Source organism: Anomaloglossus baeobatrachus, chromosome 1 (assembly GCF_048569485.1).
Source record: "Anomaloglossus baeobatrachus isolate aAnoBae1 chromosome 1, aAnoBae1.hap1, whole genome shotgun sequence".
Taxonomy (NCBI): Eukaryota; Metazoa; Chordata; class Amphibia; order Anura; family Aromobatidae; genus Anomaloglossus; species Anomaloglossus baeobatrachus.
In genome coordinates, this window is record NC_134353.1 from 191,398,148 (window position 1) to 191,424,263 (window position 26,116).

General features: G+C 44.4%; 1 protein-coding gene across 13 annotated transcripts in view; it reads right to left on the reverse strand.

The window, feature by feature from the left end:
• The window catches only part of RAPGEF2 (Rap guanine nucleotide exchange factor 2), a 288,204-nt gene that overhangs the window by 16,404 nt on the left and 245,684 nt on the right, over positions 1-26,116 (reverse strand). For all 13 annotated transcript variants that reach the window (XM_075347428.1, XM_075347417.1, XM_075347422.1 and 10 more), the window contains 10 exons: positions 17,559-17,690; positions 8,373-8,550; positions 7,534-7,670; positions 6,577-6,735; positions 5,991-6,143; positions 5,727-5,891; positions 4,717-4,824; positions 4,415-4,618; positions 4,083-4,191; positions 3,597-3,843 (listed from right to left, as the gene is read on the reverse strand). In XM_075347428.1, the coding sequence (XP_075203543.1) occupies positions 3,597-3,843; positions 4,083-4,191; positions 4,415-4,618; positions 4,717-4,824; positions 5,727-5,891; positions 5,991-6,143; positions 6,577-6,735; positions 7,534-7,670; positions 8,373-8,550; positions 17,559-17,690 (1,592 nt within the window). The remainder of the gene's footprint in view (positions 1-3,596; positions 3,844-4,082; positions 4,192-4,414; positions 4,619-4,716; positions 4,825-5,726; positions 5,892-5,990; positions 6,144-6,576; positions 6,736-7,533; positions 7,671-8,372; positions 8,551-17,558; positions 17,691-26,116) is intronic.

Genomic DNA, 26,116 nt, shown 5'->3' on the forward strand with positions numbered 1-26,116 from the left:
AGATACAGATGGAGAAATAGAAAGACGAGCGCTAGATACAGATGGAGAAATAGAAAGACGAGCGCTAGATACAGATGGAGAAATAGAAAGACGAGCGCTAGATACAGATGGAGAAATAGAAAGACGAGCGCTAGATACAGATGGAGAAATAGAAAGAAGGACAAGCGCTAGATACAGATGGAGAAATAGAAAGACGGACGAGCGCTAGATACAGATGGAGAAAGAGAAAGACGAGCGCTAGATACACATGGAGAAATAGAAAGACGGACGAGCGCTAGATACGGGTGGAGAAATAGAAAGGACAAGCGCTAGATAGAGATGGAGCAATAGAAAGAAGGACGAGCGCTAGATACAGAAGGAGAAATAGAAGTTGTATTTGACTGCGGAATACTAAAGGTGCACCAAGGTACATGTTTGACTATGAAAAGCAATTTTAAGTAGTTAAAAGGGAGCCTAAAGGGGTTAACACTACTTTTATGTGGATGGCCTATACTGATGGGTTGGGGTATGACAAGGGCACCACACCAGTGCTAATCAGCAGTTAGGGATTTGGTTGGACGTTCTCGGATGCTGCCAGAGCACAGCAGCTCCGTCATATGTATAGGGCCATGGCCGGGAGCGTCTCCCTCTTGTAGCTACATGCGGCTTCTCTCCTGGTACATTGCTCGTGCTATAGCCAGAAGCAGCAGTATAGCTGTGGGCTGCATAATGTGCACTTAGTACAAACAGAGTCCTAGGTGGCTGGAAAGTAATTGCCATTTCCTACTGATTAGAAGAATAACTTTGGCATATACAGCTCTTAAACCCAGAGACTTTTATAATCCAGGAATACAATGTGATTGGGAGCGGCTCACAGCCATTCCTACTGAAGGCCGCCCTAGATCGGTAATGAAAAGCCCATCCGCAGTACAAAGGACGTTTATGACTTCAGGTCTATAAGAAGCAAGGACTAGTAGATCGGGTGTGCTCTGTAATTAGGGGCTAATTTAAGCTGGTGTCACACACAGCGACAACGACAACGACGTCGCTGCTACGTCACCATTTTCTGTGACGTTGCAGCGACGTCCTGTCGCTGTCGCTGTGTGTGACATCCAGCAACGACCTGGCCCCTGCTGTGAGGTCGCCGGTCGTTGCTGAATGTCCAGCTTCATTTTTTGGTCGTCACTCTCCCGCTGTGACACACACATCGCTGTGTGTGACAGCGAGAGAGCGACGAAATGAAGCGAGCAGGAGCCGGCACTGGCAGCTGCGGTAAGCTGTAACCAGCGTAAACATCGGGTAACCAAGGGAAGACCTTTCCCTGGTTACCCGATGTTTACGCTGGTTACCAGCCTCCGCCGCCCTTGCTGCCAGTGCCGGCTCCTGCACTGTGACATGTGGCTGCAGTATGCATCGGGTAATTAACCCGATGTATACTGTAGCAAGGAGAGCAAGGAGCCAGCGCTAAGCAGTGCGCTAAGCAGTGCGCGCGGCTCTCTGAACTGTGACATGTAGCTGCAGCACACATCGGGTTAATTAACCCGATGTGTGCTGCAGGAGAGCAAGGAGCCAGCGCTAAGCGCGGCTCCCTGCTCTCTGAACTGTGACATGTAGCTGCAGCACACATCGGGTTAATTAACCCGATGTGTGCTGCAGGAGAGCAAGGAGCCAGCGCTAAGCGCGGCTCCCTGCTCTCTGAACTGTGACATGTAGCTGCAGCACACATCGGGTTAATTAACCCGATGTGTGCTGCAGGAGAGCAAGGAGCCAGCGCTAAGCGCGGCTCCCTGCTCTCTGAACATGTAGCACAGCGACGTTATGATCGCTGCTTCTGCTGTGTTTGACAGCTAAGCAGCGATCATAACAGCGACTTACAAGGTCGCTGTTACGTCACCGAAAATGGTGACGTAACAGCGACGTCGTTGTCGCTGTCGTTTAGTGTGAACCCAGCTTTAGCCTATACACGTATTGTCAGACCAGCAGAACGATGGATTTGGGATTGTGTAATGTGTGTGAAAGACTCAACAGGAGCAAAACCTCGGGATTACCAATAGCACAGGGTAATTTGTCCATAAATACCACCTACAATCAGACACAATGAAAATGATAAAGGGCAGCAGTAATACACTAAGGGCTGGTTCACACTAAGCGACAGCGACAACGAGGTCGCTGTTACGTCACCATTTTCTGTGACGTAACAGCGACCTTGTAAGTCGCTGTTATGATCGCTGCTTAGCTGTCAAACACAGCAGCCGAAGCAGCGATCATAACCGCGAGAGCAGGGAGCCGCGCACACTGCTTAGCGCTGGCTCCTTGCTCTCCTAGCTACAGTACACATCGGGTTAATTAACCCAATGTGTACTGCAGCTACATGTGCAGAGAGCAGGGAGCCGCGCACACTGCTTAGCGCTGGCTCCTTGCTCTCCTAGCTACAGTACACATCGGGTTAATTAACCCAATGTGTACTGCAGCTACATGTGCAGAGAGCCGGAGCCGGCAGCACAGGCAGCGTGAGAGCTGCGGAGGCTGGTAACTAAGGTAAATATCGGGTAACCACCTTGGTTACCCGATGTTTACCCTGGTTACAGCTTACCGCAGCTGCCAGATGCCGGCTCCTGCTCCCTGCTCGCTTCATTTCGTCGCTCTCTCGCTGTCACACACAGCGATCTGTGTGTCACAGCGGGAGAGCACCTTTGAAGAAAACGAACCAGGGCTGTGTGTAACGAGCAGCGATCTCGCAGCAGGGGCCAGATCGCTGCTCAGTGTCACACACAGCGAGATCGCTAATGAGGTCACTGTTGCGTCACCAAAACCGTGCCGTAGCAGCGATTTCGGTAGCGATCTCGCTATGTGTGAAGCACCCCTAAGCTAATGAATCCAGTAATATGGAAGATACGGCACGATCAGGACAGAACATCCTGAGATTTGGCGGATAAAATCCACTATTATCACTTCAATCACATAGCTCTTCTTCATGGACAGCCTATATACTCCCGTCCTCAGATATTGTGTATGATACAAGTGTATGCAGCGTATATACAATAACACAACCAGCATTTACAACACAAATATCTACCATTTATAGTGGAATAAAATCCAGATTTTGGAATGGCCAGGAAATATGGAATAACCTGGCTACACAGCAATACGATGGGTCTTAAATAACACAGACCATTATAAAGAAATGGATTTGGAAAAGATCATTAACAGAAGTTAAACACTGAAACCGCTGTTTCCACAAGGGTGATCCAGCCCATGCTTCACCACGTCACATTCAACCTCCTCCTAGCCGCAGTCACACAGCTGGGTGTGGACAGACCCCAGTGTTGGACTGATCGAACATCAGGACATGGACGATAAATGGCCAGGATCTCAAGGTAATATAGAAAGGTGACGTCTTGATCGTCTCTCTACAAGTGATATCTGTTTGGAACCTATTCTTGACTTTGACTTTAAACCCTGCATAAAAAACCCTGAAAAAATGTCACCAGCTAGCAATGAGTATTGTTTTGGGGGGTTTTTTTTAGCCTCTTTCTACTAACATAAAAAACAATTAACGCTTCTATTGGACAAATATTCTTAAGAACAATTCAGGGATCAGAATAACTTCTCCTTACTTGTAAGGCTTCTGAGGCAGAATGCTGATCCTGGTTTTATCGAGAATCTTCTTCAGCTTGTTCCGTCCTCCGACAGTGTTGGCTTTACCTTTCTTGCTGACTTTCTCAAGACCAATCACTTGTTCGACATCAACTGCAAGATCAGGAATAGAGAATCGACTGGCCTTCTTGATATCGCCGATCTTGGGTAAATGTGGGGCACTATTCCGCTTTTCTTCCAACATTCTTGCTAGAAGCTCTTTAAAGACTGGAGAAAGCAAGACACCAGGAATGATATGCAAGCAAAAATAAGAGCGACAGTCTGACCATAAAGGTTCCCAGATATAAAAGAGGGCCCATTTTATAGATCATATATACATTATATATAAATGATTACATTTAGGAAACGCAAGCTTACGACTGTATTGTGCATTGCTCTGCTTTAATAATGTCACATTATACAATTGATATACTGCCTATAGTGAATGCTCCATGCAATCCACTTACCAAACAGATTGGTTTTCACAGTGATAGACAAGTGAGTGTTATTCTTCAGGATTTCCATAGCCTTTGTGAGCTGAATGTTTTCAAAGTTCTGACCGTTCACCTCCAATATCTGCAAGTAAAGGGCAAGTAACTCGACGTGATTAATAATCCAAGCCGTGACATTTACCTTCCCGAGAAAGAACTGTTTGGAGCAGCTTTTTTTCCCTTTAATGTACAGGGATTGCAGAAGTAATAGACTTAATTGACATGAATTATTGAACTGGCGCTTTCTTCCCTTTCTTTCTCAGCAGTAAGCAGTAGAGATTTCTTGCAGAGAAGGTGGTCTACCATACCTGATCCCCTCTCTTTAGGCCAGCCTCAACAGCCTTGCTTCCAGGATCCACGCTGTCAACAAAGATACCAAATCCCTTGTCTGACCCACCCAGCAGGGTGAAAGGCAGAGGCGCTTCTCGCGAGGGCTTTGTTAGTGTTATTAATCTTCTTTTTGCCTTGGCAGCACATGCAATATTTAATAACCTCAGATGTCCACCCATTTTCTGAAAGGTGAAATTAATGCACATTAAAATAATTGAGAAAAAAAAAAAAAGAACAAATAAGTTTAGTATATAATAAAAAGGTCCAAAGGAGACATTACCTCTCGTTCCAAGTTATTTTCAAATTCCTCCAGAAATCGAGTCATAGCAGGGTCACCTTCAAAGTCATTGAAGTGATTGTTGACCCACAGCAGCACGACTCGGGTCACCTGCAAGGTAGAGGAGCCACGCTCAGCCAAAGAGCACTAATAGATAGAAAATACATTTAGAAATACATCTAACAATACGACACCACAAACAGCAAAAACACCACTGGGATATAACACATGGACCGAACTAACAGCCATCCGAGCAGCATCAGCTACAGGATAATGATAAAGCCAAGGCTTCAAACTTCCATCAGCCGTAATCATTAAAGTGAATGTCCCCCATGATATACCAACACTTTGTTTCTTATAAGATTACAGTTCTTCACTGATTACTATATAAATGGGGGCCGATCAGCTGATCCATGCCGCTCAAACTCAGGCAGCGATAGCTAGAGCCTAGTGCACGATTGTAGCCAAGTATGTTTTTCTCTGAAACGCTCTGACCGGGGACTATAGAGAGACCAGACTAGTATTGTCCCAGCACCGGCCAGCTTCTCCCCACACCGGTCTAGCTGAGTGACAGGTCTCTCCCATGTGTGTACATAGGGACAGCCCTGTCAATCAGAGAGGAGACAGCCATCTCTGGCTTTGGTCACTAGCCAGGTATTCGGATTATTAATTGACCTGGCTGCAATCACTCATTTTGCTGCCTGCAATTTGCGCAGCATAAATCGAGTGACAGGTTCCCTCTAATAATGGTCGGAGGTCATTTTGATACAGTATGCAGTCAGCTTCTCCGACTCTGTTCACACCTGCCTCTTTCTGTAATTTAGAGCTCTACATCAGTGAATCATGGCTCCGACTGCTCTAAAGATATATAAAGAAATTAGATCGGCATGTTCTTCTAAGATTATATTACATGGAGATTCACTAAGCAGGATGGGGATATTTACGCCCTCCAGTACAGTAGCAGTGCTCAGCTTTTTTTTTCTTTACATTTAACGAACATTTTGGCATCTAACCTTGTCTCTAAGGCTAGGGTCATTAAACCACTCCAACAACTTCTTCCCAACTTCCATGGGACTTGACAAAAAAGTTCTGTAGGTGAGGAGGAAATCTTCTATGTATGTGGGGTCAACCACAGAATGTTCTTCTACGAGATGCATGGTTAGTCGCTCCGCAGTTCCCTACAGAAAAACGGTCAAACATAAAAGATAGTAAAAAACACAAAGCCACGTATCTGGAAACAACAAAAGAATGTGATAAAAGTGCAGCTTCTCTGTCACCTTGATGACGATGTGGCCTTTCCTGGTGCCAGTACGATCTAGCTCTCTGTGCTCCTTCACCATCACAATTTCTCCTTCTTCCTCCACTTTTTGCATGTTCTTCTCCACCTGGTTCAGGATGCGGCAATAGTCTTGCTGAGCTATGCAAACAAACTGGAAAGAAGGGAAGTGATTAATATAAAGAATAGAAGAAGTGTAAGATCTGTTCTATTTATATGACCTAAATCCACAACGTATGCTAGAAATGTCTGACCGATGAGGTGGACCCGCATCCTCCAGACGGGCCTGGTGAGGTGACCAGTATACTCTCTACATTCACTTCTATGAACATTACTAAAACAGCCAAGAAGCCCTGACACAAGAGAAGTTGAGCTTGGCTGAAATTAATGGTCTTCATAAGAAAAAAAGTTTTCAATAGAATAAAAAGCACCAAAATTTATCTAATTCCATTAATATGTGACATTTAAAACATTGTAGCTGCAAATTACTACAAAAGAGAATATTACCCTTCAATGTCACATGAAGGACCTGACTGTTGGAAGACGAGCGACACCGTGCAGCCTGGCTCACATCTTCACCTACATACCTGGCAGTCATCCACTTTGGTTCTCATCACTCCCTTCATGTATTCTTTCTCCATGGTTGGAGACACGCCAAAGCTGTTTCCCATGCAAAGGATTTCTGTTCTCCCATCAGGATATGTCACTTCCACTGAGCCATTTAAAATGACTGACCAGGAATCGAGCTAGAAAGCCAGAAAGAGAGAAAATTTAATTAATTGGTATAAAAAACCCTGCTGACAATGTTTACACACACAGGTGATCATCTCTGGGTATTTCACCTTTACAAGCCTATGATATCAATCATGGTGAGCAGACCTAACTGATAGATATTTATTAGAGCGGGTCCAATATAGATATAACTGATAGATATTTATTAGAGAGGGTCCGATATAAATATAACTGATACAGATATTTATTAGAGGGTCGGGTATAGACATAACTGATGCCGATATTTATTAGAGAGGGTCCGATATAGATATAACCGATACAGATATTTATTAGAGCGGGTCAGATATAGACATAACTGATGCAGATATTTATTAGAGAGGGTCCGATATAGATACAATCAATACAGATATTTATTAGAGAGGGTCCGATATAGATACAATCAATACAGATATTTATTAGAGAGGGTCGGATATAAATATAACCGATACAGATATAAATATTTGTGTTGTACGTATCCAGAGTTTGGATGCACACATCACCGATATTCATAAAAGATACAGACTTTTGATACCAATATTTATTAGAGGGGTTATATACACGCATACCTGACACAAATATTTATTACTGAGGTCAGATAATGGATTTTACTTGTAATTTTTAAATGGTCTATGCTACATAATAAAGAAGCTCCTGACTAAAATGGAAACCAGAAACTAAGTCACCATCTTCATCACATATAAGGCAGAACTCACAATTTTCTTATACTATGTTCAATGTAGTCATATAAAATGATTAAAACAAAACATTCTAACCTCCTCTCCATCATTTAGGACGACCGTCCCTGCCCGCTCCACCACAGCGAACACCATGACGGCGCACAGTTCACGCCGGACAGACATGGTCATGTTAGCAAAAGCTGGCAGCTGATGCATGAACTCCAGGAGTTGTTCTGAAGGACAGATAGAGAAAATATTACATTTCTCAATAAGAAAAAACAAAAAATGAAAAAAAAGGAATGCATATATCTGATACTAGAAAGTGAATGTATGTACAGACATGCACAATAACAGTTCTACAAATAATACACTGTGAAAGTATGGACTATGCAGAGTACAGACATTATCTGACGTAATGAGCTTATATTAATAAAGGCCACTAGTCAGAATGAAAGATGATAACTGAAGAACCATGTGTTCCCATCATCATACTGTAGTATTAATCATGGAGAACAAATACCCAACACCACATACTAAGTGATAACAACTACCACTATTGTCAGATATGGAAGACAGAGTAAAGTCTGCCATGCAGCACTGGGTATGAAGCCCTCTGATTCCATAGGAGCTGGGCTGTAGCTCTCGCCAACACTCCCATACACAAGAGCACTCACTCGGCCATGTTCTCCTGTGCTCAGAAAGCTGTTGATGGACTGTTGGTCGGCAGCTTAGCTAAGGCAGTACTATATGATTGACAGTACGAAATCAGAAGTGAAGTTATCTTCTCTCCCGACCATCAGTTGGCCAGTGCCCCCATATACATTAGACATTAGTCTGTTGACTGAACAAATCGATGTTGGAGAATTCAGCCGACAGTCTACTGTTTGGGAAGGTCTTAATGTGGGAAGTCTGTGACCTCCTCTAACAAGACATACCAATGTCATCATCCGTCCGGTCAATGGGATCCTTCTCCAAGCAGTCTCTTACGATGTCTCGGCTCATTAGGGGGTCGGATGCTCTCTCAATGTCCTCTTCATCATCGTCATCTTCAGAGTCCACAGCAGTCTCTGGTAGTCCACTTAGGTCCATATCTCCGGGCTCACTTTCTGTGGCCTGATTAAAAGACAAATGAGAAATTAATCACTAAAAGCTAGCTCACAGTGATCGTGGCTAACTACTGTACATCCTATGTGGAGTCTGAAGCTCGCAGATCCTACTAGTGTAACACATATGGGAATTATTTCCATAGACCACCTATATGAAGCATTCAGTGTTAGCAAAAAAAAAAAAAATTGCATCACTATCACATCAAAATCACATCATGTTTTGATCCAATTATTATGCCAGAAGATGCAGATTGGGTGCAGGAATATGGTGTATAAATTTCAGCACCAAATGTGCATCTCTTAGCAAAAAAAAAAAAAAAATAAATAAATAATAAATGTTTTCCGCCAGGAGATACAGGTCTGTGAACTCAGGGACCTCACTTCAGGTAAGGTCTCTGATTTTAATGAGGTTTTCTGAGGTGAGTTTACATGCGATCACACATGGGGTAGCGTGGGAACCTCCAGCTGTGACCGCAAATAAACTGAGTGACCTCATCACTGCGGCTCAATCATTCTTTGCCTGAAGCTTACAGCGTGCAGACATGTTCTGTACTCACACACTGTGACTTCAGTATGTATGTAGCACAGAGTCGGGATTGTCATGGGACTTCATGTGTACTACGTCGGAACTGGGTGTTTGGAGTTAATAAAGGGGTGAAAGAAGGTAGTTTTTTATACTTATTATAAAAGATTTTTCATTGTTTGTGTTTATTTTCACTTACAGATTAGTAATGAGGGGATCGGGCCTCAGACTCCCCCCATTACAAATCTAGAGCTTAGTGGCACCTGTGAGCTGTCATTAACCCCTGATATTACCCCGATTGTCACTGCACCAGGGCAAATCGGGATGAGCTGGATAAAGTGCGCAATAACCATTGGCCTCCCCAATCTCAAAATACCAGCCCCCAGCTGTCAGGCTTTGTCATGGCTGGGTATAAAAATTGGAGGGTGGGAGGGTAGGCTACCAATAATAAAAAAAAAATCTGCATGTGGTACCTCTTCTTTTGATAGACAGCCAAGATAAGTGCATATCTGAGAGCTGCAGCCTGTAGCCATATGCTTTATCTGTGCTGGATATCTTAATGTGCGGGGACCCTACGTCAATTGTTTTATTGTTAAACAAAAGAGATGCACACATCGTGCGCGATTCCAAGCAGTCAGACATGCTGTCACACAGGGTGGCGGCACGGTCTGACTGCAACCAATCAGAGATGCCTGGATTGCTGGTGTGCAGTACATATGCATATGCATTAGGGATAATCAGCATCCCCAGAAGTAGTGCCACAGTAGCGTGGGAAACTAAGAATAAAGCAGCTGCTTTAGTCCCCCCCCCCCCTTTTTTTTTTTTTTTATAATTACCCAGGTTGGCCGTATCCAGATAGTTACCCAGAGAACTCCGGGCCCGGGATCGGTGCACGGGTAATCGGTAACCCACGCGGATCCGAACTTTTACAGTCTGGGCTTACCCATCACTAGTCATGAACTTCAGATTGGTGGGAGTCCGATACCTGGCCTTCCCCTTGTGAGCTGAATGGTCAGATATGAACGCTGAAGGAGCAGAGCATCACAGCTCTGTTCAAGGTATGTCACATGCTGAGATCAGACACTATTCTCATGAAAATCAAACATCTTCTTCAACTAAAATTCCCCCCAAAATACTCAAGCCTATGATCTACTGCTAAATGAAAAGATATTCCTATGGTAGGACCAATATGAAAAGTTGGAAGGGCTCTGGACGTGGCCTACTGGGCTTCTTAGACATACAGTAACTGGCAGATGCCCATGGCTACACTATGGTAGTTACTATGTCTGTAAAGTGAAGACATCCATGAAGCAACTAGTCTGTACTGAAAGGCGCGGTTCTTTGCCATCATCTCACAGCATTGATCTCCTATGTACAGAAGTCTCCTGTGGCTTTCTCTGCATTTGTAATGGCACGTTGCATCAGAAAATAATTGCTTTATGGCAACATGTGATCATATTCAGGAAATGGCATCTTGCGGGTGCTAAATTGAGCTTGCATTATACAAGAATGAGGCCTGTCCTCAGCTGCTCCGTACAGGCCATGATCTATAAGCCACACAGGCAAGGTAATGATTATTAAGCTCAGGTCAAAATGTAGAAGGATGGACGGATGCCGATCACCTTTCTTAACCCTTTACCATCTATCGGGCATATAAAGAGATCAGTCAGTGACGGACAACTGCACTATTTGAAAGAAATAACCAACATGCCTAGAACCAATGCTGATAAATCGCAGAAGACAAGTAGTCATCGTGCTTAAAAATTGCACATCCTACATGACACCTTATATTTTATAAGATTTATTTCTATTAAAGGGAACCTGTCACCACTTGTTTGGCGTATAAGCTGGGGCCACCACCACCGGGCTCTTATACATAGCATTCTAACATGCTGTATATAAGAGCCCGGGCCGGGGGTATAACAAACACTTTATAATACTTACCTAACGTTGTCCAGTGCCGCCGCCTCCTCTTTCGGCCATCTTCGTCCTCTTTCTGAAACCTGGGTGCATGACGCGTCTACGTCATACACACTCGCCGGTCCTGCGCAGGTGCACTACAATACTTCGATCTACCCTGCTCAGGGCAGATCAAAGGGCGCCTGCTCAGGACCTGAACGCCGGCGAGTGTGTATAATGTCGGACCTGTCATGCACCGCGGCTACAGAAGAAGGAAAACAAAGATGGCCAAAAGAGGCGGCGCCGGCACCGGACAACAGAGACACCCATAAGGCCCACAGTGCGACCGTTAGGCAAGTATCGTAAAGTGTTTTTTTTATGTTATACCCCCGACCTTGGCTTCTTATATACAGCATGTTAGAATGCTGTATATAAGAGCCCGATGGTGCTGGCCGCAGCTTATAGGCCGAAAAAGTGGTGACAGGTTCCCTTTAAGTATTATTTTAATGAAGTTGGCCAGCCATACGAGATTGATGAACTATCTATGGGAAAGGACATCAATATTGGATCACTTGGGGTCAGAAATCCCCCAACTGCCATTGATCTGTTGCTAGCAGGTCTAGGATCCACACAGGTCAGCCCCAATTGATAAGAGTAGGAGCTGATCTGCAGCACTCAGCAGGGTCACCACACAGTGGCCTGAGCCGCAAAGTGGAGATCTGTTCCACGTTTACATCTGGATGCCACAGGGGCTAGTAACAGCAATTCGTTGCCGGTGACTGGTGTCAGACCTCCACCAATCTGGTATGATCAATAAATTATGACCGCAGAAACCCTCTAAGCCGAATTCACTGGTTGTCGGGTCAAGTAGTATGCTTATGACCTCAGTCAGGCTGGTTTACATCAATATAGGTTTTTTTTTCTGACGTATAGGAAAGGATAGAAGACTGCGCCCACGCCCCCACAAAAAAAAAAAAAAAGATCCTCCGTAAGAATTAGGCATACTTCCTTTTCATTATTGTACCCACTAGATGATGTATGCTACTCTGATATAGCAATATATTTCAGACGGTGGATCGTCTACAGTGGAGAATCTTACAATGAATACCTCACCCGATATGCAATGTGCACACATCCCTAAGGGGTCTCTCCCGACCCCATCTCCCCACCCATACAAATGTAGGTTCAAAATGGAGAACACCAGCATCCACTGAGAACAAAGGACTTCGGTGATGAAATCCAACACGCCCGATCCTCTTCTCCCCACACATCCATTTAGGTAGACTTGGGAGGCGCCATACACATGACATGGTTGGCTCTTCCCAACCACTCCTCTATGAATCAAACTAAAATCTGGAGTGATGTGGCTCATAAATCCAGTAATTTATTGACTAGATGTTTCCTTTTCCCACCAAAGCCGATACTGAACGACTAGAGTACAGCAGGAGAGATCACTATTCTTAGTGTGATGGACAGAAAAAAGGAAAAGAGCAAGAATCATAAAATATATTGTACACGGCTACAAAAATGTCCATCAGGCCTACACACAGGAGACTCTGCAGGAGCTGAGCAAATGATCGGTCTGTCTCATTCATTTAACCAAATATGTCTGTCTCTTTCTTAATGAGTGTTCTTACCATGCAAAATGCTGTGGCCATACAAAATTCAGAAGGAAAATTAATATTTAAAGAGATCTGTTATGAGATCAATGCCGAGAGCCATCTGAAGATGCCGTGTCATGATTTATTCACGTATGAAGAAAACGTCTGTGTTATTTCCCCCCCAATCAGCCACCCATCACATGACGGTCATTAAGGGCTGTGGTCACAAATTCAAGATGACTGCTGAGGAAAAATCTTTACAAGGTTACTTATTAGGTATTAACAATATCATTTGGCACATGGGGTCTCTCCTTCCAATTAGTGCTCGCTAAATGGGGGTCTTTTACACGCCAGCCCTGGTCTACATTACTCAGCCATACTTCTCATTAATCTGCCATGATTCTAGTGCACTGAATATGCATGAGGCGATCTGTAAAGACGAATACATTTTAATTGAATGTTTGCGCTCCCTTAATCATGGCAAGCCTTTAAATGGCTATTAATGCGAACTCAGGCGCATATTACCATAACCAAGAAGTGCAATCATCAATCTTTATTAACAACACATTACACCTATACAGTCCGATTTCACCTATAAATTACAATACAATGAACTGCAGAGAGGTACTCATGAGAAACCTGAAGAAAAACGATGAGAAGCCAGCAGATACACGTCAACTATGTCCTCTTCAGTCCTGAAATCTACCCTTTATTACATCAAAAGGTGGAAATCAAACGGGACTGGAAAATTACCGGCATTTTAGTATCTTCTCCTAAACCAATACTACATATGAAAATAAACTTTGTAATACATCTTCTTAGAGAAATCCTGCTCCCGCCCCTTCCGGACCAATCTTTCATTCTCAGAATTCTACATTTACAAGTAAAATCAGTCTTCAGTAAACACAGATTTTCCCGTTACAGCGATGGATGACAGTTGGTGCTGATAAAGTTCTATGGAGAAGTGTAAGGCTCCTTTCAGATTGTGTTTTGCCTTACGTTCACAGGTCCCGTTGGGGCATCCGTCCGAACCGCCCCTCCCCCACTCTGCAAGGCGTGTTTCGGACGCATGCGCCGGCAGGGCCATTCACTGTAATGGAGCACATTCCGTTAGCGTGTGCTCGGTTTTGTACCATTTGTGCACATATAGGTTTTCTGCAGACGGACACACGAACGTAGACGTGGACTACGTTCGGGTGTCCGTCTGCAGAAAACGTATATGTGCAAAAATGGTACAAAACAGAGCACACGCTAGTGGCGTGTGCTCCATTACAGTCAATGGCCCTGCCGGCGCATGCGTCCGAAACACGCCTTGCAGAGTGGGGGAGGGGCGGTTCGGCCGGATGCCCCAACGGGACCTGTGAACGTAAGGCAAAACGCAATCTGAAAGGAGCCTGTGGTTTCAGAGGAACTTGCAGCAGAATGTCAGTGTCTGCCTTCAGCAACCGTCTCCATAGAAGTTTGCGATCACCAAGTGTCATCTCCTATCAAAGTAATGGGAAAATCTGTTTAAGGCCGGTGTCCCACTTGCGATAGCCTCGCGTGTATCTCGCGCGAGTTTCGTGGTGCATCACCCGTCACGGACTCGCACTCTGCTCACAGGAGCGGGTCAGCTGCATAGAGCTGCATATAACCGACCCTGTGAGGAGTGTGTGAGTCTGTGACTGGTGATGCACCGCAAAACTTGCGCGAGATACACGCGAGGCTATCACAAGTGGGACATTGGCCTTAGCCGAATAACAATTTTACAGCTTTTTACACATGAATTGAGAGTGAAAGATTAGTCCAGAAGGAAAAAGAAGATTTCACTGATTAGATGCAAGACAAAGTTTCTTATTTTCATGTATACAATTGATTTATGAAATAAAAATTAAAGGGAATCTGTCAGTAGGATAAACCCTCCAAAGCCGTGTATATGGACATGTAGGTCATAGGAGCTGAATAAAAGGATACCTTGATATCTGCAATCTAATGTGATAATCCAGAGAAATCGACATTTTTCTTAATATGTAAATGAGCTGTTAAGATCTCTGGGCCGAACCCAAGTCTCCCTGAGAATCTCCCTCCAGAGCTTATTTTAATTGAAAGGTGAGATACCAGTGTGAGACATATAATGACTGACAGTCTGCTTTCTTGATCTACCCGTCTCAAACTGGTAACCCTCAGGTTTTTTTTTACATGGATTCTGCTCCAAAATCCACATAAAGCACCAATTCAAATACTATTTGAAAAACCTTCCTATCTATTTATAAGAGAAAATATGCCTCTAGTGCATGAGGTAATGTTTTATTTTTTATGTGAAATACTGAGAAATTTTGGGAAACCTCCTCCATTTTGCTTTTACCATAATACACTATGGATTTTGTCCCCACAAACATTGATCATCAGCCCCGTGTATAAATACTGTTAGGCATCCATGCTGCATTAAGCGAGGCACCCTGGGTTTTTCGCAGTAACATCTTTGAATTCAGCAGTTCTCATTACTATGGCTACAGACTATATACTGTGATGTCTGCCGTCAGAGGATGAACACTACGGGAATGATATCAGACTATGGGATGACTTGCGGTTGGATTGATCCTGACGTCATGCAGCTTCTCTCCAGTTTACACTACATTATTTGTGAATCCTGCAATGTGTCTTGCACAGAAGATGGGGCTGGAAGTCGTATCACTGACACACAGTGCGATCCCAGTGCCTAGAACGTCTAATGCTATTGAAAGCTGCTCTAGCAGTACATTTATTTCTGCATCTTATAGTAGCCGAGGGCAGATTCTTGCATGTAGCATAAGTGGAGCTGAATCGCCTTCTACTGCCAGGCCCTTAGTTCATTGTAAGCTGGCAGAAAGCTTTCAACAGCCCGTCCTGGTACATTACATCTGCCAGGTTTGGATTCAGTCTCCTGGTCTGCGTGCAGCAATTTAATTACTAGCAGATTCCCAATCTGCCCACAGACTGGAAGTGCAGGACAGAGCAATGTGACGCCATCTGCCAGCACAAGAAGAGCTGAAGGAGGCAGCCGCCACTGCTAATCCAATAACTAGTACTACTTTCCTCTTCTTAACGGTCACAATAAAATGAAAGCCCTACCCCTCCGAATCTGGACCTTCTGGCACCAGTGTGTAGATTATTTACTGGTATCAGCTTCCAAGTAACAGGATCCAGAGAGAATATGAATGGCTGCACGTCCCCTACTACACACAAATACCAGTCAACCATCAAACCCCCATCTACGCGTTCCGGCCAGCATCATACACAAGACGCCCGGGTAATGACACAGATACAGGGTCACTTACAATTTCTATATACACTATACAATGAAACCATCCCTTATCCAGTCCAGATTTCCATTATATTATACCCGCTAGCCATGTGCATTGTATGATGCCCGCTAGCCCTGAAGACCACCGCCCAGACTATTGTAATTCACTTCTTGGAGGGTCTTGGGCTCACTGCATTTAGTTTTTAAAACCTCTTTAGAGAAAGAAATCCGCATCTTCATGGTGAGAGTTTTTTGTCTCGTGTCTGCAGCCGAGCGGTGGCTGTCAGTTCACCTTGAAATCCCCCACATCCAGCTTCCTGAGCGCCCGTGGACCACGTGATCTAAAGAGGAATCTAACCAGCCATTAGTGCCTTGGCCGTCCCGAGTACAACAGGATATTGTAGTCAAGGTCAGACTAAAATAGATGTGAGTCAGTGTAAAAAAAATAAACTTCAGTGTGTATCGAGATGTGGCGATAGCAGATTAACAACAATCCCCTAGTACCAAGAGAGCAGCAATTGTATCAATATGGATTGATACTGCCGAGAGACACAGGAGCCTTGTCTGAAGCGAGACAAGGCCTTCTTCTAACGAGGCAGCCTGGCTGCTCCACGTCCACGTTCGCTGCACGGCGCTCGTGTTGCTGGAAATCGTGGCACCTTATAGAAATTTTCCACTTTCAACAAAGTTGACCCTTAAACATTTGCAGTGATATAAAATAACAGAGACAGATCATACCCTCGCGGGGTGCAGCGCCAACTCTCTGCCATGGCTCTGGTCGCTGGGGTTTGACTGCAGCAGTGAGGTTACATCAATAGTTTACATCAGGGATGCAGCCAATCATTGAGCGGGCCAACTCTACAGATATAAATGGCACAAGCCACTAAGCTCAACGATTGGCCGCAGCGGTGATGCACCCTGTAGTCGTAGCGTCACCACTGCAGCCAATCATTGAGCGGGGTAACTCTACAGACATAAATGGCACAAGCCACTAAGCTCAGCGATTGGTGGCAGCGGTGATGCACCCTGTAGTCGTAGCGTCACCACTGCAGCCAAAATACAGAGACCAGAGCAACAGTGGAAAGCTTCGGCTGGACCCAGGAAGGATGAGAACGAACAGGGCTTTGGTATTTTACATGATTGCAAGTCTGTGAGGATCACACTGTGGAGAGTGGAAACCCATATACAGGAATTCAACAGTATTATTAAAGGGAATGTGTTTGCATAAAAAGGACTGTGCAAACCAAGCACAGGAGCTCGGAGCACCTTCAGACCCACTTGTTTTCCCATCTATCTCCACACCGTTTTTAATTAACAGCTCTGACTTTACAGGAGCCAGATGGAGACTGACACAGACGGGAAAGAAGGACAAAATGCACTGAACTAGTCGGCCATGATAAGGGTGCACCAAGCGACTGTGCTTGGTTTGACCAGTCATTTTGTACTGGAAGAATAAAAGGAAGCCTACTGCACCAGGCCTCCCTGTGACTACTACAGGAGCACCTGAATAATGGACTCTCCCAATTATGACCCTATTATTCCCTATAAAGGGCAAACATTGTATTTCTTTCCTCACACACCCATCGATCACACTATAACACGACACCTTCTAACTAGCATAGTCACTAGTTAGTCACATAGACACTTTTACTGATATGTCTCAGTGGAGACATTGAGACAATAAGAGACATTTCCTGTTTTCTACAATACTCTCCGACATGAGCTCTTACCTGGTAGATGTCAGACAAGCTGCTGCTCCCTGAATCACTGGTGATGCTACATCCTGAATGACTGGAGGACACCTGGGTCACCTGAGGATGGAGGCTGTCTGTAATGTGCAGCTTGGTGAAATCAGCAGGGAGCTAGAAGAGAAGAAAGAGCCCGTGAATATCCCACCTACACAAAGACACCCTCAGCAGAAATATGGCTGAATGACGGATGACACATACCCCTTCCCCTACAGCGGCTCTATGTGAGCCATGCTGGGGACACTTCCCTGCGCAGTCTATAAAACCTGCAATAAGCACCAGAAATTTTTCCTAAATTTGGGAGGGAAATATTTTCATACTTTTGGGGGATTTTTTTGTGCGTCACACAAAACAAGCTAGAGGATAGAGGTTATTGGAGAAAGAATGCTGGGGAGACCAAAGGAAAATAAAGGCAAAAATAGGAGAGGGAGAGGCAAGGAACAGAATTTAAAGGGAATCTGTCAGCAGATTTTTGTTACCTCATCTGAGACCAGCATAATGTAGGCAAAGAGACTCTGAATCCAGCGATGTATCACTTAGTTAACTGGGTGCAGCCGTTCTGACACAGTTTTTAGATTTAGCAATGCAGCAGCGCTCAAACTTAACCCAACCACACCAGGCTCTGTATGTACACTGTCTATAGATAGAGAGGTGCTAATCAGAGAGGGAGGGGCATGGTCAGATTAGAGCAGTACTGGAAATGTAATCCTATGTGACAAAACCTTCACTACAAGTAACAAAGTAATAAATGACATCGCTAAACTTTCTGTATCAGCCTCTATCTTCTACTGTCTTCAGATTACATAGCACAAATCTGCAGACAGATTCCCTTTAAGAATGGTCTGTACACAATAAATAGGAATAAGATGGGAAACAAGGGTCTTAGAAAGTGGTTCATGAAATAAGCTTTATAATATAATTACAGAGTTTGGCTTTGATAAGCATATGTGATAACATGGAAGCTGAGACTCATGGCTTTACGACACCAGGTAGGGATTAATATGGAATAAGTGCCATAATGTGTTAGTATGAAAAGCGTATTTCTCTACACTACTGGATACTGGGAGATTAAAACATACTCCTTTTCTTAAGAAGGTAGAGGCGATCTCATCATCTTGATAAGGAGTAAGGCTGTGAAATTATGCGGAACGCAATCACAGGCAATTATCAGAGTGCGGCTATATACATGGATAAGCAAGATGTTATTATAATAAAGACGTTGCGAGGAGCCGCTCATTGCGGAGTCACATGCCTATAATCAGGCGGTATTCAGCACACAATCACCTCTTCCTCCCCCACCTGCTCCACTTGTTAGCATCCAATGGAACAGCTGCACTGACAAAGGCCAGAAAAGCCACAAACACGAGCAATCATACAAGGGCCACACTGTCACCAAGAAGAAGCGTGAAGATCCATGTCCAGCATAGGGACGGGAGCCAGAAACATCTGGTCAGTGCTGTGTATATTGCTCTGCAGGGTCAGTGTGTTCTGTCTTCACCCCGGGCACTTTATACTGCTGTAGTGTTGGAGCGGGGCCTACATGCAGTGCCGTCTGTCACCGGGTACAGAGAATGCAGGAGAATGTTACTTGCAGTGCCTAATGGTAGACCTGAAGAGGAACCAGGACTTTACCTAAACACTTTTTATAATGCTGTGCTCCCATGTGCAGGGGCTCGTAGTATTGGAAAGACCACACAATATGGTGGTGATGTAAGCTCCCCATCATGAAGATATGGAGGCCAGTCACATGCGTGGCAGCATTATGGCACCAAACGTGCAGCACCCACATAAGTATGAGCGGAGGAGAGACTAAAAAAGATTCTGCCCTCCTTTATGTTATACAGAGGTATTCTCCTATGGGGGCATTGACTCTGCATAGACACCATACCACCGTGTATAGAAGAGATAATGCCGCCATACATGGCAAAGCTGGCGAAACACCGCCAAATATACACTAAAAAGAAAGCCTAGTCGGCACCGCACTCCTATAGCTCCAGAGACGTAGGCCATTTTATGTAGTGCTAATTTTTAGTTTTTACCAAGGGGGAGTTGCTCACGGAATAATTATGCAGAGAAGAGGAAAGACACGCCCCCAGGGAATCTAAGCCACGCCCCTCGTAAGACCAGGGAAAATTGGGGCTGAATATAAAAAGGCACATATCTCTGCAGCCATGTGGAGGATACATGAAAAATAAAAACACAATACTCTGCGAGGCAGCGGAAATCTAATACGAGTAAAAGCTGGTCACTTCTGAGCTCGGGACAGGTCCTCCAAGTCGTGTCAATGTGTCATCGGCTGAATTACAGTATATTATATTAGGATAGTAAGATCTGACCACCTAAGTGACGGCTGTACAGAAATGAAGACTTCCCAGTCAGACCGGAGCAGGTCTCAATCATCAGAAAACAAACTGTAAGGAAAAAGGTCTTTTAAGGGAATCTGTCTCCAGGTTTTTGCTACCTCATCTGATAGCAGCATAATGTAGAGACAGAAACCCTGATTCCAGTGATGTGTCACTTACTGAGCTGTTTACTGTCATTTTGAGGAAATCAATGTTCTCTGCTGCAGATCTAGCAGTTATACAGAGCTCATGAACATGCTGGACTACCCAGCAGCACACTAAGTAGTCCTCAAATGATAATATAATCTACTGCTGATCAAACAGTGAAGCTACACTAAGCAGCCCAGTAAGTGACATCGCTGGAATCAGGATCTCTGCCCCTACGTTATGCTGCTCTCAGATTAGGTGGCAAAAACCTGGTGACAGATTCCCTTTAAAATGGCTGATGTCTTATAGGAAAAGCAATCTCTAAATAGTGAATGGCACTCCTGGCGCTCAAGAAAGCTCCTACCCCTACAATCTACACCGCAAAGATCTTGGCACGCAAAATAAATGCAAAGCAGTATTCATGGCTAGCGCGGACACAGTCTCTTCCTTCCACCCGTATATCTGATGAAGGTCTTTTGTGACTGAAACGTGATACATTTACACGTGATTGCACAAAAGACATGAAATACTGATTTGCATTTATTTTGAGTGACAAATTCCTTGCTATACTAATGGGAAAAGACACAGCTGCACTTGGCAGAGCATATTTCTGAAGACCTTCCAGCATGTCGGCATACATCTCATTAGGAGCGGGTGGATATTAAATCCCATTAATACGTGAGAAACGTCCCGCGCTATCGACCACCTCAGATCATGGTAATGGTGATCATATGTGACATTACAGCCATTACTATAATGAGCATGCCAATCTTAACGCCAAGTAAATGGATCTATACGCTATTTGCCTTTTTTTGGAGGGTGGGGAGGCAGCTTTATGTGTGCGCATCTGCGTGCGCGTCTGTGTGTGTGCGCGCACACACGTGTGTGTGTGTGCGCGCGCACGTGTGTTTGGGGGTGTAGCGGTGGCAGGCACACCTCACATGTTACTATTATATTAATGCGGTTACGGGTAAGATTCAGACACTGCGCTCGCTGTAGACCAACCGCTCACGTTTTGCCCCTTCATACAATATTTCCTACACCATTTACAGTTTGCATTACTTTTCTATAGTAAAATTAATGAGGCCTTAAAAGATTTCAGCTCTGCTGCTGCACAGGCAAAGGCTTGGCCATTTATCTCCAGGAATATGATTTCATCACATTGGCAGGGCTCCATTTTGGCACTCTTCATGGAGTACGCTATTAGATAAAGCATTACAGGAATCCTTACTTTCTGTTTTCATTTATAGAACAGAATCTACTACAAGGGACAAAGCTGCGGATTTATATAAATAATGCTCCTTTTAACTCTACCAGTCAATGTGCAAGAAACAAGTAGGCAACGGTCCGGTGTATGTACAGAGCTAGTGAGCATGTGCGGCTTTTAATCCTATGGACCGTGAATGGAGAATGGTTGCACATGCTCACTACTGCCCCATGCACACAGAGGACTTTAGGACTCCCAGTGGCCATTGTCAGCGATCCGACCCCCAGAGACCCCACATTTATCCTGTGAATAGCAGATAAATGCAGTGTATGGGACAACCTGTATGTAAATGGTTAGGTACACCGCTCTCATACAGACCATCACTGCTACCTAGAAACATAACACTAAGGTTATGCTACTCTGTGTGCATGTACGCTCATCTGAACCAAACTTAAGGGTATCACAAATCGTCTGATTTTACCGATCAGGTCATCCATATGTTCTCAGTGTGTTTTTCTTTTACATCCATATAATATCTGTATGATATTTGTTTTTATACAATTTACCAGACCAAACACAGTTTCCTACATTACTAATTGCAATGTATCTGTAAAACAAACTGATGCCATACGGATGACCTGGATAACAGCTGATTGTGTGGGCACCAACAGACTTAATAGAAGCGTTTCATCCACAGTGAATAGACTAGTGCATGCTACAATTTTAATTTTCCCCACATAGACACCGTATGTGAAATGATGGCCATCTGACCAGCCGTAGTGACCACTATCGGCCAGCGTGCGGTCTGCGTGCCAACCAATTATAACATGGGCAGCGCACGTCGGAATATTACACTCGTCTGAATGAAACCTAAGGCTATGTTCCCACAGTAAGGACTTGGGGAGTTTCGATGTTGCCGATTGTCTGCAGGATTTCCTCACCTATTCCATAACTTGCTTTGCTTTATTGTGTATTTGATGCTGTGTTTTTTGTCTCGTTCGTATGCCAAATATTAATAAAGTTACTTTGTTTTTGATACCTCCTGGTACTTGGCTTTGACAAAACTTTATTCATACAGTTATGTGCAGATTACATGCACTTTTAGTGCATTTCCGATGTAGAAACAAAAACACGTGTTTTTTATCTGTGGATTTCCTGCCTCTAAGGCTATGTGCGCACGTTGCGTAATTACATGCAGTTGCGCTGCGCTTTGTAGCGCAGCGTAACTGCATGCGTCCTGCGTCCCCTGCACACAGTCTATGGAGATTGTGCAGGGGCCGTGCGCACGTGGCGTTTTAGAGCGCAGCGCTTCGGCTTCTGCCGAAGCGCTGCGTTTTAAGAAGTGACATGTCACTTCTTCCGTGCGCTTTCCCGGCAGCCCCTGCGCTGTCTATGGGAGGAGCTGCAGGCAGAGCGCATGGAATCGGCTTTTTTTTTTTCACTACGGACATTTCTGCAGCGATTTAAAGCGCACATGTGCTCTTCAGATCGCTGCAGAAATTTCTGCAGTGTCTGTACGCAACGTGCGCACATAGCCTAAGGCTAGTTTCACACTACTTGCGTTGGACGGGATCCGTAGCATTGCGTTGCATATAGTGGCACAACGGATGCTACGGATCGTACAAAATAACGCAATCCGTAATAGGTTTTTTCCTTGACTTTATACATCTGGGCATGCGCAGTTGTGTAAAGACGGATGCGTTAACAGAATCCGTCAAATGACGCATTCTAACGGAATCCGCCACCATAGGCGTCCATTATAAAAACAACGGACGCCAAACTGATTCCTGCAGGTTTCGTTTTTTTGACACTCCGCCAAGCGCAGAAAAACGCTACATGCAGCGTTACCATCCGCCCGACGCAGCGACAAAATAACAACGCTGCGTCGTCCAGCGGATGCAACGCAGACACTTGCGTTACAGTGCGTCGTCCATATAAGTCTATGGAGAATAGCGCAGTGCGTTAACGGACTGCGCTGAAAGCAAGTGTGAAAGTAGCCTAATGCAAGTTTATGGGGAAAATCTGCACATAAACCGCAGTGTATACACAAGAGAAATTAACATACTGTGGATTACGACGAGTGAAACAAAAAAAAAAAAAAAAACAGAGGAGATTTCTGCAAGTCCTATCCACTTCGCTGGAAATGGTTACCCAAATATGTCACACAAGGGGGGCACACCTCCCTGACAAAGGCCACGTGCCGAAACACGTGTTGGTTTGGCATCGGCACGGCAGCGGGACATGACTACAGGTAGATCCCTCTCACCACCTCTTCTATTCATTTGACCTTATGCTTGGGTATTGACCCTTTATTATCTTCCATCACATTTACTATGTATTAACATCTGGACATTAGTTATTCATATTGATTTTTGCACTTTATTACCAGTATTAGTCTTCATGTTACAAATTCTGCACTTTTCTTTGTGTACGGCTATTTATTGTTTACATGTATCCACTTGGATTTATATTACATACCTCATTGATATTTTGCACTATAGTCCAGCACTTTACTCAGTGCGTGTGACTATTTATTGTATTTATCTTATTTATATCTAATTATTCACTGTCACTTTTTGCTGCATTTTGTGCAATCCTGTGCTGCTTGTATATTTATTTACCATTTGATACATATAATAATCTTTATTTCTATAGCGCGAACATATTCCGCAGCGCTTTACAATTCAGGAGGCTCATATACATATATACATATACAAACAAGTAACAATTATAGAAGATACAATATTTAAAGGGAAAAAAGGTAACCCTGCTCGTGAGAGCTTACAATCTACAATGAGATGGGGGGAGGGGCAAGGTACAAGTGCTTATTTACAATGACAATCCAGCCATCTCAAGGAAATGGGGGATAGATAATGATTTCCTGGACCAATAGGCCAGAGCCTTGAGATGCATTTGGGTGCCATGGAGTTTGACGTGGGGTTATGTTCAGAGAAGTTGTAGAGGGATTAGGTGAAATTAGTTTGGCTAGGGAGTGTGATAGGCCACCCTAAAAAGATGCGTTTTTAGGGTGCGTCTGAAGCTGAGTAAGTTGTGATTTGTCCTAACTTCTTTGGGTAGAGCGTTCCAGAGGGTTGGTGCAGCTCGGAAGAAGTCTTGGATCCGGGAGTGGGAGGTTCGGATTAGTGTGGATGTTAGTCGAAAGTCATTTGCAGAGCGTAGAGAACGGGTGGGGTAATAGACAGAGGAGGGTGGAGATGTAGGGGGGTGCCGCACTGTGGAGAGCTTTGTGGGTGAGAACAAGCAGTTTAAATTGGATCCTCTGATATATGGGCAGCCAGTGCAATGTCTGGCACAGAGCAGAGGCATCCGAGTAAAGGTTAGCCAGATAGGTGACCCTGGCTGCTGCATTAAGGATGGACTGTAGAGGACAGAGTCTAGATAGGGGGAGACCAATTAATAGAGAGTTACAGTAGTCAAGGCGAGAATGGATCAGGGCCACGGTGAGGGTTTTTGTCGTTTCCATTGTGAGAACGGGGCGGATTCTAGAGATGTTCTTGAGGTGCAAGCGGCAGGAGCGGGCAAGAGATTGTATGTGGGAGGTGAAGGAGAGATCAGTGTCAAGTATAACACCCAGACAGCGGGCCTGCGGCCTAGGACTTCTCGTTGTGCCACACACAGAGAGGGAGATGTCAGGTTTAGGAAGGTTGGGAGATGGAGGGAAAAGTTCAGCTTTGGAAAGGTTAAGTTTCACATAGAGAGCAGACATGACATTGCAAACTGCAGTCAGGCAGTCACTTGTGTTCTGTATTACAGCAGGGGTGAGCTCAGGGGATGAGGTGTATAGCTGTGTGTCATCAGCATAAAGATGGTACTGGAAGCCAAATCTGCTGATGGTCATTCCAATTGGGGCAGTGTAGAGGGAGAAAAGAAGAGGGCCAAGGACTGAACCTTGAGGGACCCCAACTGTGAGAGGAAGAGGAGAAGATGTGGAGCCTCTAATGATACACTGAATGAGCGGCCAGAAAGATAGGAAGGGAACCAGGAAAGCACAGTGTCCTTTAGGCCAACAGATGGAGCATAGAGAGAAGGAAATGATGGGCAACAGTGTCGAAGGCGGCAGAAAGGTCAAGAAGAATAAGCAGAGAGTGGTCACCGTTACGTTTTGCTGTCAATAGGTCATTTCATTATCTTGTCCATATAATATATACACATTTTATATATATATATATATATATATATATATATATATATATATATATATATATATATATTATATTATATTATTTGTGGTGGAACTATTTACATATTTTTGGTGCTTTTGTAAATTATTCTTGTCCCCTGTCGTGCAACCTTTTTGTGCAAATTTGCATTTTTCATCATAATTTTAACTATTCATTAATAAAACCTGTTTTTATTATGATCATTTGTGTATTAGCTATATGTTTATAGGGTTACTTTGCTGGAAATGTACGATGCTGCTTTTTTCCACATCGAAAATATGCAGCAACAAAAACTCACCAGAACATAAAGAGGTGGTCCGCCAGAAAGCATAGTGACCCATCGGTTTAAAGCTGGGAAATAAGGCTTTTTCTAAATACCTTCTTTTTCCAATGCAGTCTGTGGGTGACGCTATCGCTGTCAGTTTATCCCCATCACTTGCCTCGGTTTGCTGCGGCCTCTGATGTCCAGTGCTGTCATGTCCGCTCCCAAAATTGACCTGGCATCACCGAGGCAGGACCCAGCCTCCCTGAGTGACTGGGCTGAGGGCGGCATTTCACTGCACGTCACAGCATCTCGCATGCTTATGGTGCTCTAGTGAGGGGTAAAGGGGACATGCGGTGAAACTCCACTCACAGCCCAGCCCCTCAGGGAGACTGGGTCCC